This window comes from Pinus tabuliformis, chromosome 6, assembly GCF_031772625.1.
Source record: "Pinus tabuliformis cultivar Carrire ecotype Pingquan chromosome 6, CPIR1, whole genome shotgun sequence".
Classification (NCBI taxonomy): domain Eukaryota; kingdom Viridiplantae; phylum Streptophyta; class Pinopsida; order Pinales; family Pinaceae; genus Pinus; species Pinus tabuliformis.
Window position 1 is genome coordinate 2102847937 of NC_142292.1, and position 15934 is coordinate 2102863870.

Sequence of the window (15934 nt, forward strand, 5' to 3'; positions counted from 1 at the left end):
CTGTCAGCGAGAGCCACCGCCGCTCTCCTTGGAAGGGCAGGGGGAGCGGGATTTCTGGGACCTCATCCATTTTTTTAACGAAGCGAGAAGTAACAGGCCGGATCTTATCCGAAGAGTTTTCCTGAGTGAGGGAGGCAAAGGATTTCATTAGTTCGTCCTGGTCCGGTCCAGAAGGGCCCGTGGCCGCCAAGATCGGGGAGCTGAGAGATCCAGAGCGACCTAGCAGCAACGCTGCTAGGCGCGGAGGCAAAGCGGGCCAAGGGGGAGCGCCCGAGGGCAGGAGGCCCGACAGCAAGGGGCGCAGAGCCTCGCAGCAGAGCTGCCAAGGCACGGGCCGCAGGAAGGTCAAGGGGCTGCCATGGCTAGAGGGAGGCGCGCGCAGCAGATCCAAAAATGTGATCGACTCTCTCTCCTTATTGCAGGATATTGAATCCAAGCGTTTCGCTCCCGATTCATTTCTTGTTACTTTTGATGTAGAGTCCCTCTATCCTAGTATCCTACTCAGGAAGGCTTGCATGCCTTACGGGATATGATTGAGCATAGTATCGCTGATCTCTTCACTCCAGAGGATGTGGATTTTCTTGTCAGTGCAGCTGAGTTGGTGCTCAAGTGGCATTTTTTGCAGTTTGATGGCTCTTTTTACCGGCAGATTAGAGGCACTGCCATGGGCAGCAATTTTGCTGTTGTGTATGCATGTCTCTTCCTTTGCCATCTTGAGCAAGAAGTCTTCCGAAGATTTCCTGCTCCAGAGATTCAGCTTTTCAGACGGTTTATCGATGATGGTTGCATTGTCTGAATGGCTCCAAAGAGAGATTGGTCCAATTCTTGGATTGCTACCAGTCCATTTATCCTGAGCACATCCGCATTACTTCTTGCATTTCATCATCTAGCATCAACATTCTGGACATAGTGCTTTTCAAAGGTGATGACTTCCACACCTCTGGAAAGCTTTCCACCAGATGCTTCCAGAAACCACTGAATGCATACCAGTATATTCCCTTTACTTCCTGGCATCCCAAACACCAGAAAGTTGCATTCGTGGTTAATGAGCTGCAGAGATATCTTCTTCGAGAGAGCACCGAGCTGGGCTTCCTTGAACTCAGACGGGCTTTCTACAGCAGGCTTCGGTCGAGGGGCTATCCACCGGATTTCCTCCAGGCATGTTTTGCCAAGGTCCATTGGGATCAAAGGGTTGCTCTATTGCAGCAGGTCTATGCGCGAGGTCCTCTTCACTCTCTTTGCCTCAAAAGGGCCCCCTTGGTGTTGAAGCTGGACTATTGTGAAGCCACTCGTGCTTTGAACCTTGGGGGTTCCCTAAACCCTAAACTGCATGGAGAATTCCAGCGTCACCCTTTGCTTCAGCATATTCCCAGGCCCTTGATTTGTTGGCGGAATCCGCGCAAGATCGGCACTTTTTACATGAGCAGTTCCGACCCCCGGCCTTGATTTTCTACAGGAGCAGTTGATTTCTACAGGAGCAGTGCATTCTTCTTCCAGGAGCAGTACATGATTTTTCAGATTTTTTGCATGAGGAGAGCTATTTTTTAGCTATTTTTAGCTATTTTTTAGCTATTTTGTACTCATATTTTTTAATATTTAAAATATTTTTAAATATTTTAATATTAAAAAATACCATGTACATGCACTTGCCCTGTCCGCTTTTGCTATATAAGGACAGCAAGTAGCTCATTCTCTTTGTATCACTGATGAGTCCCGTTGAGGACGAAACTAGTTTGATAATACAAGAGATTTTCTTTGCAAATTATGTGTCTTTCATAATTTTGCCAATATGTCCTTAGCATTTTTATGTCTTTAGCATTTCTTATGTATGTCAGTTATTTCCAGACACTTCAAGTACTTGTTTTCAGCTTTTAGTGCTTCTGTTTTTCTGCGGCAGTTTCTGTGCGACAGATTTTCTGCGACAGGTTGCGGCAGATCTGCGGCATATTCTGTGCGACAGCTTTTTCTGCGGCAGTTTTTCGCGACAGTTTTTCGCAAAAGTTTCTCGCGAAAGTTTTTCGCGAAAGTTTTTTCGCGACAGTTTTTCGCGAAAGTTTTTCGCGAAAGTTTTTCTGCGAAAGTTTTTCTGCGAAAGTTTTTCTGCGACAGTTTTTCGCGACAGTTTTTCGCGAAAGTTTTTCTACGAAAGTTTTCTGCGAAAGTTTTTCTGCGAAAGTTTTTCTGCGAAAGTTTTTCTGCGGCAGTTTTTCGCGACAGTTTTTCGCGACAGTTTTTTCGCGCAAGTTTTTCGCGACAGTTTTTCGCGAAAGTTTTTCGCAACAGTTTTTGTATCGGTTCATCTGTCTCGGTTTTTTATCTCCGGTTCTTCTATATCGGTTATTATTGGGTGTATTTTCGTTTCGGTTTCCGCCTTACTCTCTTTCTTGCATTAAGCCCTAAACTAAGTCCATGGCGAGAAACCCTAATGATTTCACAGGTCGTGTTACTAGATCTCATTCTAGGGCCAATTCTCAATCTCATAATGATCATGATCCTCCCGAACGTGATTCTGCTCAGTCTCGGAGGAACATTATTGAAAATGTTATTCAGCAGTTCGTCTGGGATAACACAATTTCTTCCCGTGAGATTGACGAAATTGCAAACCGAGAAAAAGAGAAGCGGAATTCTTCTGGGCCTTTTCTTTTCAGCCCACCGGAGCATCATTCAGCTGGCAACAATGAGCCTGCGCAGTCCCCTCCAGGAACTGCGCAGCCTCATCTGGAGACTGCGCAGCCCCATTTTGAGACTGCGCAACCCCATCTTGATTTTCCTCAGCCGGGCCCTTCTTCTCGGCAACCAGCTTCTCATGTTCCGGAATCATCTTTTGCCTGCCAGCTTCCGGGAAATAATGAAATTCCGCCGTTGCCCAATGCCTGGACCGAAGTAATTTCTTGTGCAGTCAAGGATTTCCAAAAAGCCACTGAAGTCTTGCATAGATCTCAGTCGCTTGTTGAGAAACTGCTTGCTCTTCAACAAGACAACCGTGTTATTCAGAGCCTTATGGTTAAAACACCGGGTCTTGTAGCTTCCGATCCTGACACCAATGATGCCCTCAAAGGTGGTCTTGAAGCCCTTACTGCCAGATATCGAAGAGATTGCCATGAACTCTACTTACGGCATGAGCAATCTATTGTGGAGCAAAATGGAGCTAGGGTTTCTAAGCTTGTTTCAGATTTTAAAGATAAGCTTCTCCAGCTTGCCCTTCCTTTCGAAGACATGGAGTTTACTAGCTCCACCGGTCCAGTTGATGGCAGTCTTGTTGCTGCCCATTGGTGTTCACTTGCCTTGTCCACTTATAGTCGACAAGTCAATGATTTCAAAACCGAGCTTGTTCTTCGTCGTTCTGCCAGAGATGCTGCCCAAGCTGCCAGAAATTCCGCTCGGGAAGAAGCAGCTAAGCAAGCTAATGATATTCCTCGTGAGGAAGCCATTTCTGTTTTGGTTCGAAGAGAAATTGCAAAATCTCTCCAAACCCAGCAACAGAAAATTGATCATCTTGCTTCTCTCATTGAAGCTTCTCCCCGGCAGCAGCCCCAGCAACATTCTCGGCAGAAACCCCAGTAGCAGCAGCAGCGTAGACAGCCCCAACAACAGCAGCAGAGGCAGCCCCAGCAGCATCAGCAGCAGAGCCGGCCCCCGCAGCAGCAGCAGCAGCCTCTGCGCAGTCAAGAGAGGCCTCTGCGCAGGCAGCCCCAGCAACTGCGCAGTGAGCCTGAGCAACTGCGCAGGCAGCCTCAGAGGCAGCAGCAGCAGCAGGGTGCCCTAGTTCAGCAATCCCGGCCAAAAAACGGGATGGGCAGGGGGCGTTTCCACCGAGGAAACCGCTCCACCAGATCTGCTGCTGGACAGTCGGCCTCCATTCCAAACCAGCCTTCCCAGAACACTGGTTTGAATCCGGAGGCTGCCCCATTTACTCCACATGGGCAAGATGTTCATCTAATCCCTGCCGGTTTCAAAGGGAAAGGCAAGGCTCTTTCTATGTAAGCAATTCCCGTCATCTGTATTGGTTGCCCTCCATTAGCCCTTCCTCTTATCTAGTTTACCTGATTGGAAAAATGACCCCTTCCCAGATTGATCGTCGAATTAGCAATCTTGCTATTCACAATCTCTCTTCCATCTCTCTTTCCTTCAGCCAAACCAAATTATTGGGCCTAGGGCACAAATACATCCCTCGGCCCCCGCCCATGGCCATTGATGACATTCTTAAAGAATTTGCTTATTTTTCCCGTCTTTGCCGCCTCAGAAGATTTTTTCGTCTTTCTTCTGATGATGATACCTATAATCCTTTCCGCCTGCCAAACCCTACCTGGGAACCTCCGATTAATGACCCTGATCTTAATCGTGCCCTTCAGCTTGGCCTTTCCATCCTACAAACCCGCATTGCTTCCGTCCAGTTTACCCCCAGACCCAGTTTTGCTAGATCCCAATTGCTTGCATTAAAGAGTCTTCGCCGACTCCCTATTGTGATCAAACCAGCAGATAAGAACTTGGGGATTGTGGTACTTGACAGAGAAAACTATGTTGCCGAAGCCCATAGGCAACTAGCTGATCTCAATGTCTACAGGCATTATGCATCGGTTCCGTGGTTGGCCATCAGCAGGTCTCTCAGGCAGCTTCAAGCAAGATATCGCAACCTTCTTTCAGTTCAGCAGTGGGAGTATATAATGCAAATCAAGCCGCAAGATTCCAAAGCTTGCAGGCTTTACTTTATTTGGAAGATCCACAAAAACCCTCCTGTCGGTAGGCCTATCTGTGCTTACAATGGGTTTATGCTGGAGCCTCTCTCCAAATTTTTGCATTATAAACTTCTTGGTACTTTGTTGGCTCAGCCCAACCATCTTCCAGACTCTCTCTCCTTATTGCAGGATATTGAATCCAAGCGTTTCGCTCCCGATTCATTTCTTGTTACTTTTGATGTAGAGTCCCTCTATCCTAGTATTCCTACTCAGGAAGGCTTGCATGCCTTACGGGATATGATTGAGCATATTACCGCTGATCTCTTCACTCCAGAGGATGTGGATTTTCTTGTCAGTGCAGCTGAGTTGGTGCTCAAGTGGCATTTTTTGCAGTTTGATGGCTCTTTTTACCGGCAGATTAGAGGCACTGCCATGGGCAGCAATTTTGCTGTTGTGTATGCATGTCTCTTCCTTTGCCATCTTGAGCAAGAAGTCTTCCGAAGATTTCCTGCTCCAGAGATTCAGCTTTTCAGACGGTTTATCGATGATGGTTGCATTGTCTGGAATGGCTCCAGAGAGAGATTGGTCCAATTCTTGGATTGCTACCAGTCCATTTATCCTGAGCACATCCGCATTACTTCTTGCATTTCATCATCCAGCATCAACATTCTAGACATAGTGCTTTTCAAAGGTGATGACTTCCACACCTCTGGAAAGCTTTCCACCAGATGCTTCCAGAAACCACTGAATGCATACCAGTATATTCCCTTTACTTCCTGGCATCCCAAACACCAGAAAGTTGCATTCGTGGTTAATGAGCTGCAGAGATATCTTCGAGAGAGAGCACCGAGCTGGGCTTCCTTGAACTCAGACGGGCTTTCTACAACAGGCTTCGGTCGAGGGGCTATCCACCGGATTTCCTCCAGGCATGTTTTGCCAAGGTCCATTGGGATCAAAGGGTTGCTCTATTGCAGCAGGTCTATGCGCGAGGTCCTCTTCACTCTCTTGGCCTCAAAAGGGCCCCCTTGGTGTTGAAGCTGGACTATTGTGAAGCCACTCGTGCTTTGAACCTTGGGGGTTCCCTAAACCCTAAACTGCATGGAGAATTCCAGCGTCACCCTTTGCTTCAGCATATTCCCAGGCCCTTGATTTGTTGGCGGAATCCGCGCAAGATCGGCACTTTTTACATGAGCAGTTCCGACCCCGGCCTTGATTTTCTACAGGAGCAGTTGATTTTCTACAGGAGCAGTGCATTCTTCTTCCAGGAGCAGTACATGATTTTTCAGATTTTTTGCATGAGGAGAGCTATTTTTTAGCTATTTTTAGCTATTTTTTAGCTATTTTGTACTCATATTTTTTAATATTTAAAATATTTTTAAATATTTTAATATTAAAAAATACCATGTACATGCACTTGCCCTGTCCATGTTTGCTTTATAAGGACAGCTTGTATCTCATTTCTTTTGTATCACTGATGAGTCCCTCTAAGGACGAAACTAGTTTGATAATACAAGAGATTTTCTTTGCAAATTATGTGTCTTTCATAATTTTGCCAATATGTCCTTAGCATTTTTATGTCTTTAGCATTTCTTATGTATTTCAGTTATTTCCAGACACTTCAAGTACTTGTTTTCAGCTTTTAGTGCTTCTGTTTTTCTGCGGCAGTTTCTGTGCGACAGATTTTCTGCGACAGGTTGCGGCAGATCTGCGGCATATTCTGTGCGACAGCTTTTTCTGCGGCAGTTTTTCGCGACAGTTTTTCGCGAAAGTTTCTCGCGACAGTTTCTCGCGAAAGTTTTTCGCGAAAGTTTTTCGCGACAGTTTTTCGCGACAGTTTTTCGCGAAAGTTTTTCTGCGAAAGTTTTTTCTGCGAAAGTTTTTCTGCGACAGTTTTTCGCGACAGTTTTTCGCGAAAGTTTTTCTACGAAAGTTTTCTGCGAAAGTTTTTCTGCGAAAGTTTTTCTGCGAAAGTTTTTCTGCGGCAGTTTTTCGCGACAGTTTTTCGCGACAGTTTTTCGCGCAAGTTTTTCGCGACAGTTTTTCGCGAAAGTTTTTCCCGACAGTTTTTGTATCGGTTCATCTGTCTCGGTTTTTTATCTCCGGTTCTTCTATATCGGTTATTATTGGGTGTATTTTCGTTTCGGTTTCCGCCTTACTCTCTTTCTTGCATTAAGCCCTAAACTAAGTCCATGGCGAGAAACCCTAATGATTTCACAGGTCCTGTTACTAGATCTCATTCCAGGGCCAATTCTCAATCTCATAATGATCATGATCCCCCCGAACGTGATTCTGCTCAGTCTCGGAGGAACATTATTGAAAATGTTATTCAGCAGTTCGTCTAGGATAACACAATTTCTTCCCGTGAGATTGACGAAATTGCAAACCGAGAAAAAGAGAAGCGGAATTCTTCTGGGCCTTTTCTTTTCAGCCCACCGGAGCATCATTCAGCTGGCAACAATGAGCCTGCGCAGTCCCCTCCAGGAACTGCGCAGCCTCATCTGGAGACTGTGCAGCCCCATTTTGAGACTGCGCAGCCCCATCTTGATTTTCCTCAGCCGGGCCCTTCTTCTCGGCAACCAGCTTCTCATGTTCCGGAATCATCTTTTGCCCGCCAGCTTCCGGGAAATAATGAAATTCCGCCGTTGCCCAATGCCTGGACCGAAGTAATTTCTTATGCAGTCAAGGATTTCCAAAAAACCACGGAAGTCTTGCATAGATCTCAGTCGCTTGTTGAGAAACTGCTTGCTCTTCAACAAGACAACCGTGTTATTCAGAGCCTTATGGTTAAAACACCGGTCTTGTAGCTTCCGATCCTGACACCAATGATGCCCTCAAAGGTGGTCTTGAAGCCCTTACTGCCAGATATCGAAGAGATTGCCATGAACTCTACTTACGGCATGAGCAATCTATTGTGGAGCAAAATGGAGCTAGGGTTTCTAAGCTTGTTTCAGATTTTAAAGATAAGCTTCTCCAGCTTGCCCTTCCTTTCGAAGACATGGAGTTTACTAGCTCCACCGGTCCAGTTGATGGCAGTCTTGTTGCTGCCCATTGGTGTTCACTTGCCTTGTCCACTTACAGTCGACAAGTCAATGATTTCAAAACCGAGCTTGTTCTTCGTCGTTCTGCCAGAGATGCTGCCCAAGCTGCCAGAAATTCCGCTCGGGAAGAAGCAGCTAAGCAAGCTAATGATATTCCTCGTGAGGAATCCATTTCTGTTTTGGTTCGAAGAGAAATTGCAAAATCTCTCCAAACCCAGCAACAGAAAATTGATCATCTTGCTTCTCTCATTGAAGCTTCTCCCCAGCAGCAGCCCCAGCAACATTCTCGGCAGAAACCCCAGCAGCAGCAGCAGCGTAGACAGCCCCAGCAACAGCAGTAGAGGCAGCCCCAGGAGCATCAGCAGCAGAGCCGGCCCCCGCAGCAGCAGCAGCAGCCTCTGCGCAGTCAAGAGAGGCCTCTGCGCAGGAAGCCCCAGCAACTGCGCAGTGAGCCTGAGTAACTGCGCAGGCAGCCTCAGAGGCAGCAGCAGCAGCAGGGTGCCCTAGTTCAGCAATCCCAGCCAAAAAACGGGATGGGCAGGGGGCGTTTCCGCCGAGGAAACCGCTCCACCAGATCTGGTGCTGGACAGTCGGCCTCCATTCCAAACCAGCCTTCCCAGAACACTGGTTTGAATCCGGAGGCTGCCCCATTTGCTCCACATGGGCAAGATGTTCATCTAATCCCTGCCGGTTTCAAAGGGAAAGGCAAGGCTCTTTCTATGTAAGCAATTCCCGTCATCTGTATTGGTTGCCCTCCATTAGCCCTTCCTCTTATCTAGTTTACCTGATTGGAAAAATGACCCCTTCCCAGATTGATCGTCGAATTAGCAATCTTGCTATTCACAATCTCTCTTCCGTCTCTCTTTCCGTCAGCCAAACCAAATTATTGGGCCTAGGGCACAAATACATCCCTCGGCCCCCGCCCATGGCCATTGATGACATTCTTAAAGAATTTGCTTATTTTTCCCGTCTTTGCCGCCTCAGAAGATTTTTTCGTCTTTCTTCTGATGATGATACCTATAATCCTTTCCGCCTGCCAAACCCTACCTGGGAACCTCCGATTAATGACCCTGATCTTAATCGTGCCCTTCAGCTTGGCCTTTCCATCCTACATACCCGCATTGCTTCCGTCCAGCTTACCCCCAGACCCAGTTTTGCTAGATCCCAATTGCTTGCATTAAAGAGTCTTCGCCGACTCCCTATTGTGATCAAACCAGCAGATAAGAACTTGGGGATTGTGGTACTTGACAGAGAAAACTATGTTGCCGAAGCCCATAGGCAACTAGCTGATCTCAATGTCTACAGGCATTATGCATCGGTTCCGTGGTTGGCCATCAGCAGGTCTCTCAGGCAGCTTCAAGCAAGATATCGCAACCTTCTTTCAGTTCAGCAGTGGGAGTATATAATGCAAATCAAGCCGCAAGATTCCAAAGCTTGCAGGCTTTACTTTATTTGGAAGATCCACAAAAACCCTCCTGTCGGTAGGCCTATCTGTGCTTACAATGGGTTTATGCTGGAGCCTCTCTCCAAATTTTTGCATTATAAACTTCTTGGTACTTTGTTGGCTCAGCCCAACCATCTTCCAGACTCTCTCTCCTTATTGCAGGATATTGAATCCAAGCGTTTCGCTCCCGATTCATTTCTTGTTACTTTTGATGTAGAGTCCCTCTATCCTAGTATTCCTACTCAGGAAGGCTTGCATGCCTTATGGGATATGATTGAGCATAGTACCGCTGATCTCTTCACTCCAGAGGATGTGGATTTTCTTGTCAGTGCAGCTGAGTTGGTGCTCAAGTGGCATTTTTTGCAGTTTGATGGCTCTTTTTACCGGCAGATTAGAGGCACTGCCATGGGCAGCAATTTTGCTGTTGTGTATGCATGTCTCTTCCTTTGCCATCTTGAGCAAGAAGTCTTCCGAAGATTTCCTGCTCCAGAGATTCAGCTTTTCAGACGGTTTATCGATGATGGTTGCATTGTCTGGAATGGCTCCAGAGAGAGATTGGTCCAATTCTTGGATTGCTACCAGTCCATTTATCCTGAGCACATCCGCATTACTTCTTGCATTTCATCATCCAGCATCAACATTCTGGACATAGTGCTTTTCAAAGGTGATGACTTCCACACCTCTGGAAAGCTTTCCACCAGATGCTTCCAGAAACCACTGAATGCATACCAGTATATTCCCTTTACTTCCTGGCATCCCAAACACCAGAAAGTTGCATTCGTGGTTAATGAGCTGCAGAGATATCTTCTTCGAGAGAGCACCGAGCTGGGCTTCCTTGAACTCAGACGGGCTTTCTACAGCAGGCTTCGGTCGAGGGGCTATCCACCGGATTTCCTCCAGGCATGTTTTGCCAAGGTCCATTGGGATCAAAGGGTTGCTCTATTGCAGCAGGTCTATGCGCGAGGTCCTCTTCACTCTCTTGGCCTCAAAAGGGCCCCCTTGGTGTTGAAGCTGGACTATTGTGAAGCCACTCGTGCTTTGAACCTTGGGGGTTCCCTAAACCCTAAACTGCATGGAGAATTCCAGCGTCACCCTTTGCTTCAGCATATTCCCAGGCCCTTGATTTGTTGGCGGAATCCGCGCAAGATCGACACTTTTTACATGAGCAGTTCCGACCCCCGGCCTTGATTTTCTACAGGAGCAGTTGATTTTCTACAGGAGCAGTGCATTCTTCTTCCAGTAGCAGTACATGATTTTTCAGATTTTTTGCATGAGGAGAGCTATTTTTTAGCTATTTTTAGCTATTTTTTAGCTATTTTGTACTCATATTTTTTAATATTTAAAATATTTTTAAATATTTAAATATTAAAAAATTATTAAAAAATACCATGTACATGCACTTGCCCTGTCCGCTTTTGCTATATAAGGACAGCAAGTAGCTCATTCTCTTTGTATCATTGATGAGTCCCGTTGAGGACGAAACTAGTTTGATAATACAAGAGATTTTCTTTGCAAATTATGTGTCTTTCATAATTTTGCCAATATGTCCTTAGCATTTTTATGTCTTTAGCATTTCTTATGTATGTCAGTTATTTCCAGACACTTCAAGTACTTGTTTTCAGCTTTTAGTGCTTCTGTTTTTCTGCGGCAGTTTCTGTGCGACAGATTTTCTGCGACAGGTTGCGGCAGATCTGCGGCATACTCTGTGCGACATCTTTTTTCTGCGGCAGTTTTTCGCGACAGTTTTTCGCGACAGTTTTTCGCGAAAGTTTTTCGCGACAGTTTTTCGCGACAGTTTTTCGCGACAGTTTTTCGCGACAGTTTTTCTGCGAAAGTTTTTCTGCGATAGTTTTTCGCGAAAGTTTTTCGCGAAAGTTTTTCTGCGAAAGTTTTTCTGCGAAAGTTTTTCTGCGGCAGTTTTTCGCGACAGTTTTTCGCGACAGTTTTTCGCGACAGTTTTTGTATCGGTTCATCTGTCTCGGTTTTTTATCTCCGGTTCTTCTATATCGGTTATTATTGGGTGTATTTTCGTTTCGGTTTCCGCCTTACTCTCTTTCTTGCATTAAGCCCTAAACTAAGTCCATGGCGAGAAACCCTAATGATTTCACAGGTCCTGTTACTAGATCTCATTCCAGGGCCAATTCTCAATCTCATAATGATCATGATCCTCCCGAACGTGATTCTGCTCAGTCTCGGAGGAACATTATTGAAAATGTTATTCAGCAGTTCGTCTGGGATAACACAATTTCTTCCCGTGAGATTGACGAAATTGCAAACCGAGAAAAAGAGAAGCGAAATTCTTCTGGGCCTTTTCTTTTCAGCCCACCGGAGCATCATTCAGCTGGCAACAATGAGCCTGCGCAGTCCCCTCCAGGAACTGCGCAGCCTCATCTGGAGACTGCGCAGCCCCATTTTGAGACTGCGCAGCCCCATCTTGATTTTCCTCAGCCGGGCCCTTCTTCTCGGCAACCAGCTTCTCATGTTCCGGAATCATCTTTTGCCCGCCAGCTTCCGGGAAATAATGAAATTCCGCCGTTGCCCAATGCCTGGACCGAAGTAATTTCTTGTGCAGTCAAGGATTTCCAAAAAGCCACTGAAGTCTTGCATAGATCTCAGTCGCTTGTTGAGAAACTGCTTGCTCTTCAACAAGACAACCGTGTTATTCAGAGCCTTATGGTTAAAACACCAGGTCTTGTAGCTTCCGATCCTGACACCAATGATGCCCTTAAAGGTGGTCTTGAAGCCCTTACTGCCAGATATCGAAGAGATTGCCATGAACTCTACTTACGGCATGAGCAATCTATTGTGGAGCAAAATGGAGCTAGGGTTTCTAAGCTTGTTTCAGATTTTAAAGATAAGCTTCTCCAGCTTGCCCTTCCTGTCGAAGACATGGAGTTTACTAGCTCCACCGGTCCAGTTGATGGCAGTCTTGTTGCTGCCCATTGGTGTTCACTTGCCTTGTCCACTTACAGTCGACAAGTCAATGATTTCAAAACCGAGCTTGTTCTTCGTCGTTCTGCCTGAGATGCTGCCCAAGCTGCCAGAAATTCCGCTCGGGAAGAAGCAGCTAAGCAAGCTAATGATATTCCTCGTGAGGAAGCCATTTCTGTTTTGGTTCGAAGAGAAATTGCAAAATCTCTCCAAACCCAGCAACAGAAAATTGATCATCTTGCTTCTCTCATTGAAGCTTCTCCCCAGCAGCAGCCCCAGCAACATTCTCGGCAGAAACCCCAGCAGCAGCAGCAGCGTAGACAGCCCCAGCAACAGCAGCAGAGGCAGCCCCAGCAGCAGAGCCGGCCCTCGCAGCAGCAGCAGCAGCCTCTGCGCAGTCAAGAGAGGCCTCTGCGCAGGCAGCCCCAGCAACTGCGCAGTGAGCCTGAGCAACTGCGCAGGCAGCCTCAGAGGCAGTAGCAGCTGCAGGGTGCCCTAGTTCAGCAATCCCAGCCAAAAAACGGGATGGGCAGGGGGCGTTTCCGCCGAGGAAACCGCTCCACCAGATCTGCTGCTGGACAGTCGGCCTCCATTCCAAACCAGCCTTCCCAGAACACTGGTTTGAATCCGGAGGCTGCCCCATTTGCTCCACATGGGCAAGATGTTCATCTAATCCCTGCCGGTTTCAAAGGGAAAGGCAAGGCTCTTTCTATGTAAGCAATTCCCGTCATCTGTATTGGTTGCCCTCCATTAGCCCTTCCTCTTATCTAGTTTACCTGATTGGAAAAATGACCCCTTCCCAGATTGATCGTCGAATTAGCAATCTTGCTATTCACAATCTCTCTTCCGTCTCTCTTTCCTTCAGCCAAACCAAATTATTGGGCCTAGGGCACAAATACATCCCTCGGCCCCCGCCCATGGCCATTGATGACATTCTTAAAGAATTTGCTTATTTTTCCCGTCTTTGCCGCCTCAGAAGATTTTTTCGTCTTTCTTCTGATGATGATACCTATAATCCTTTCCGCCTGCCAAACCCTACCTGGGAACCTCCGATTAATGACCCTGATCTTAATCGTGCCCTTCAGCTTGGCCTTTCCATCCTACAAACCCGCATTGCTTCCGTCCAGTTTACCCCCAGACCCAGTTTTGCTAGATCCCAATTGCTTACATTAAAGAGTCTTCGCCGACTCCCTATTGTGATCAAACCAGCAGATAAGAACTTGGGGATTGTGGTACTTGACAGAGAAAACTATGTTGCCGAAGCCCATAGGCAACTAGCTGATCTCAATGTCTACAGGCAGTATGCATCGGTTCCGTGGTTGGCCATCAGCAGGTCTCTCAGGCAGCTTCAAGCAAGATATCGCAACCTTCTTTCAGTTCAGCAGTGGGAGTATATAATGCAAATCAAGCCGCAAGATTCCAAAGCTTGCAGGCTTTACTTTATTTGGAAGATCCACAAAAACCCTCCTGTCGGTAGGCCTATCTGTGCTTACAATGGGTTTATGCTGGAGCCTCTCTCCAAATTTTTGCATTATAAACTTCTTGGTACTTTGTTGGCTCAGCCCAACCATCTTCCAGACTCTCTCTCCTTATTGCAGGATATTGAATCCAAGTGTTTCGCTCCCGATTCATTTCTTGTTACTTTTGATGTAGAGTCCCTCTATCCTAGTATTCCTACTCAGGAAGGCTTGCATGCCTTACGGGATATGATTGAGCATAGTACCGCTGATCTCTTCACTCCAGAGGATGTGGATTTTCTTGTCAGTGCAGCTGAGTTGGTGCTCAAGTGGCATTTTTTGCAGTTTGATGGCTCTTTTTACCGGCAGATTAGAGGCACTGCCATGGGCAGCAATTTTGCTGTTGTGTATGCATGTCTCTTCCTTTGCCATCTTGAGCAAGAAGTCTTCCGAAGATTTCCTGCTCCAGAGATTCAGCTTTTCAGACGGTTTATCGATGATGGTTGCATTGTCTGGAATGGCTCCAGAGAGAGATTGGTCCAATTCTTGGATTGCTACCAGTCCATTTATCCTGAGCACATCCGCATTACTTCTTGCATTTCATCATCCAGCATCAACATTCTGGACATAGTGCTTTTCAAAGGTGATGACTTCCACACCTCTGGAAAGCTTTCCACCAGATGCTTCCAGAAACCACTGAATGCATACCAGTATATTCCCTTTACTTCCTGGCATCCCAAACACCAGAAAGTTGCATTCGTGGTTAATGAGCTGCAGAGATATCTTCGAGAGAGAGCATCGAGCTGGGCTTCCTTGAACTCAGACGGGCTTTCTACAACAGGCTTCGGTCGAGGGGCTATCCACCGGATTTCCTCCAGGCATGTTTTGCCAAGGTCCATTGGGATCAAAGGGTTGCTCTATTGCAGCAAGTCTATGCGCGAGGTCCTCTTCACTCTCTTGGCCTCAAAAGGGCCCCCTTGGTGTTGAAGCTGGACTATTGTGAAGCCACTCGTGCTTTGAACCTTGGGGGTTCCCTAAACCCTAAACTGCATGGAGAATTCCAGCGTCACCCTTTGCTTCAGCATATTCCCAGGCCCTTGATTTGTTGGCGGAATCCGCGCAAGATCGGCACTTTTTACATGAGCCGTTCCGACCCCCGGCCTTGATTTTCTACAGGAGCAGTTGATTTTCTACAGGAGCAGTGCATTCTTCTTCCAGGAGCAGTACATGATTTTTCAGATTTTTTGCATGAGGAGAGCTATTTTTTAGCTATTTTTAACTATTTTTTAGCTATTTTGTACTCATATTTTTTAATATTTAAAATATTTTTAAATATTTTAATATTAAAAAATTATTAAAAAATACCATGTACATGCACTTGCCCTGTCCGCTTTTGCTATATAAGGACAACAAGTAGCTCATTCTCTTTGTATCACTGATGAGTCCCGTTGAGGACGAAACTAGTTTGATAATACAAGAGATTTTCTTTGCAAATTATGTGTCTTTCATAATTTTGCCAATATGTCCTTAGCATTTTTATGTCTTTAGCATTTCTTATGTATGTCAGTTATTTCCAGACACTTCAAGTACTTGTTTTCAGCTTTTAGTGCTTCTGTTTTTCTGCGGCAGTTTCTGTGCGACAAATTTTCTGCGACAGGTTGCGGCAGATCTGCGGCATATTCTGTGCGACAGCTTTTTCTGCGGCAGTTTTTCGCGACAGTTTTTCGCAAAAGTTTCTCGCGAAAGTTTTTCGCGACAGTTTTTCGCGACAGTTTTTCGCGACAGTTTTTCGCGACAGTTTTTCGCGAAAGTTTTTCTGCGAAAGTTTTTCTGCGAAAGTTTTTCTGCGACAATTTTTCGCGACAGTTTTTCGCGACAGTTTTTCTACGAAAGTTTTCTGCGAAAGTTTTTCTGCGGCAGTTTTTCGCGATAGTTTTTCGCGACAGTTTTTCGCGCAAGTTTTTCGCGACAGTTTTTCGCGAAAGTTTTTCGCGACAGTTTTTGTATCGGTTCATCTGTCTCGGTTTTTTATCTCCGGTTCTTCTATATCGGTTATTATTGGGTGTATTTTCGTTTCGGTTTCCGCCTTACTCTCTTTCTTGCATTAAGCCCTAAACTAAGTCCATGGCGAGAAACCCTAATGATTTCACAGGTCCTGTTACTAGATCTCATTCCAGGGCCAATTCTCAATCTCATAATGATCATGATCCTCCCGAACGTGATTCTGCTCAGTCTCGGAGGAACATTATTGAAAATGTTATTCAGCAGTTCGTCTGGGATAACACAATTTCTTCCCGTGAGATTGACGAAATTGCAAACCGATAAAAAGAGAAGCGGAATTCTTCTGGGCCTTTTCTTTTCAGCCCACCGGAGCATCATTCAGCTGGC

The 15934-nt window shown here is 46.1% G+C and overlaps 3 protein-coding genes across 3 annotated transcripts; all 3 read left to right on the plus strand.

The window, feature by feature from the left end:
* The first annotated feature begins 4055 nt into the window (after nt 1-4055).
* On the plus strand, nt 4056-5711 carry LOC149267649 (uncharacterized). The gene has a single exon (XM_089413026.1). It carries the CDS (start codon nt 4056-4058, stop codon nt 5709-5711), a length of 1656 nt encoding a protein of 551 aa, XP_089269152.1.
* A 2799-nt stretch (nt 5712-8510) lies between these two features.
* On the plus strand, nt 8511-10346 carry LOC149267650 (uncharacterized). Its single transcript, XM_089413037.1, has one exon. The coding sequence runs from the start codon at nt 8511-8513 to the stop codon at nt 10344-10346; it is 1836 nt and encodes a 611-aa protein (XP_089269163.1).
* Nucleotides 10347-12877: 2531 nt separating this feature from the next.
* LOC149267651 (uncharacterized) lies at nt 12878-14533 on the plus strand. Its single transcript, XM_089413044.1, has one exon. It carries the CDS (start codon nt 12878-12880, stop codon nt 14531-14533), a length of 1656 nt encoding a protein of 551 aa, XP_089269170.1.
* Nucleotides 14534-15934: the final 1401 nt, after the last annotated feature.

Coding starts and splice junctions, on each gene's coding strand:
- LOC149267650 (XM_089413037.1), top strand. CDS start 8,511: ATGACCCCTTCCCAGATTGATCGTCGAATTAGCAATCTTGCTATTCAC.
- LOC149267649 (XM_089413026.1), top strand. CDS start 4,056: ATGACCCCTTCCCAGATTGATCGTCGAATTAGCAATCTTGCTATTCAC.
- LOC149267651 (XM_089413044.1), top strand. CDS start 12,878: ATGACCCCTTCCCAGATTGATCGTCGAATTAGCAATCTTGCTATTCAC.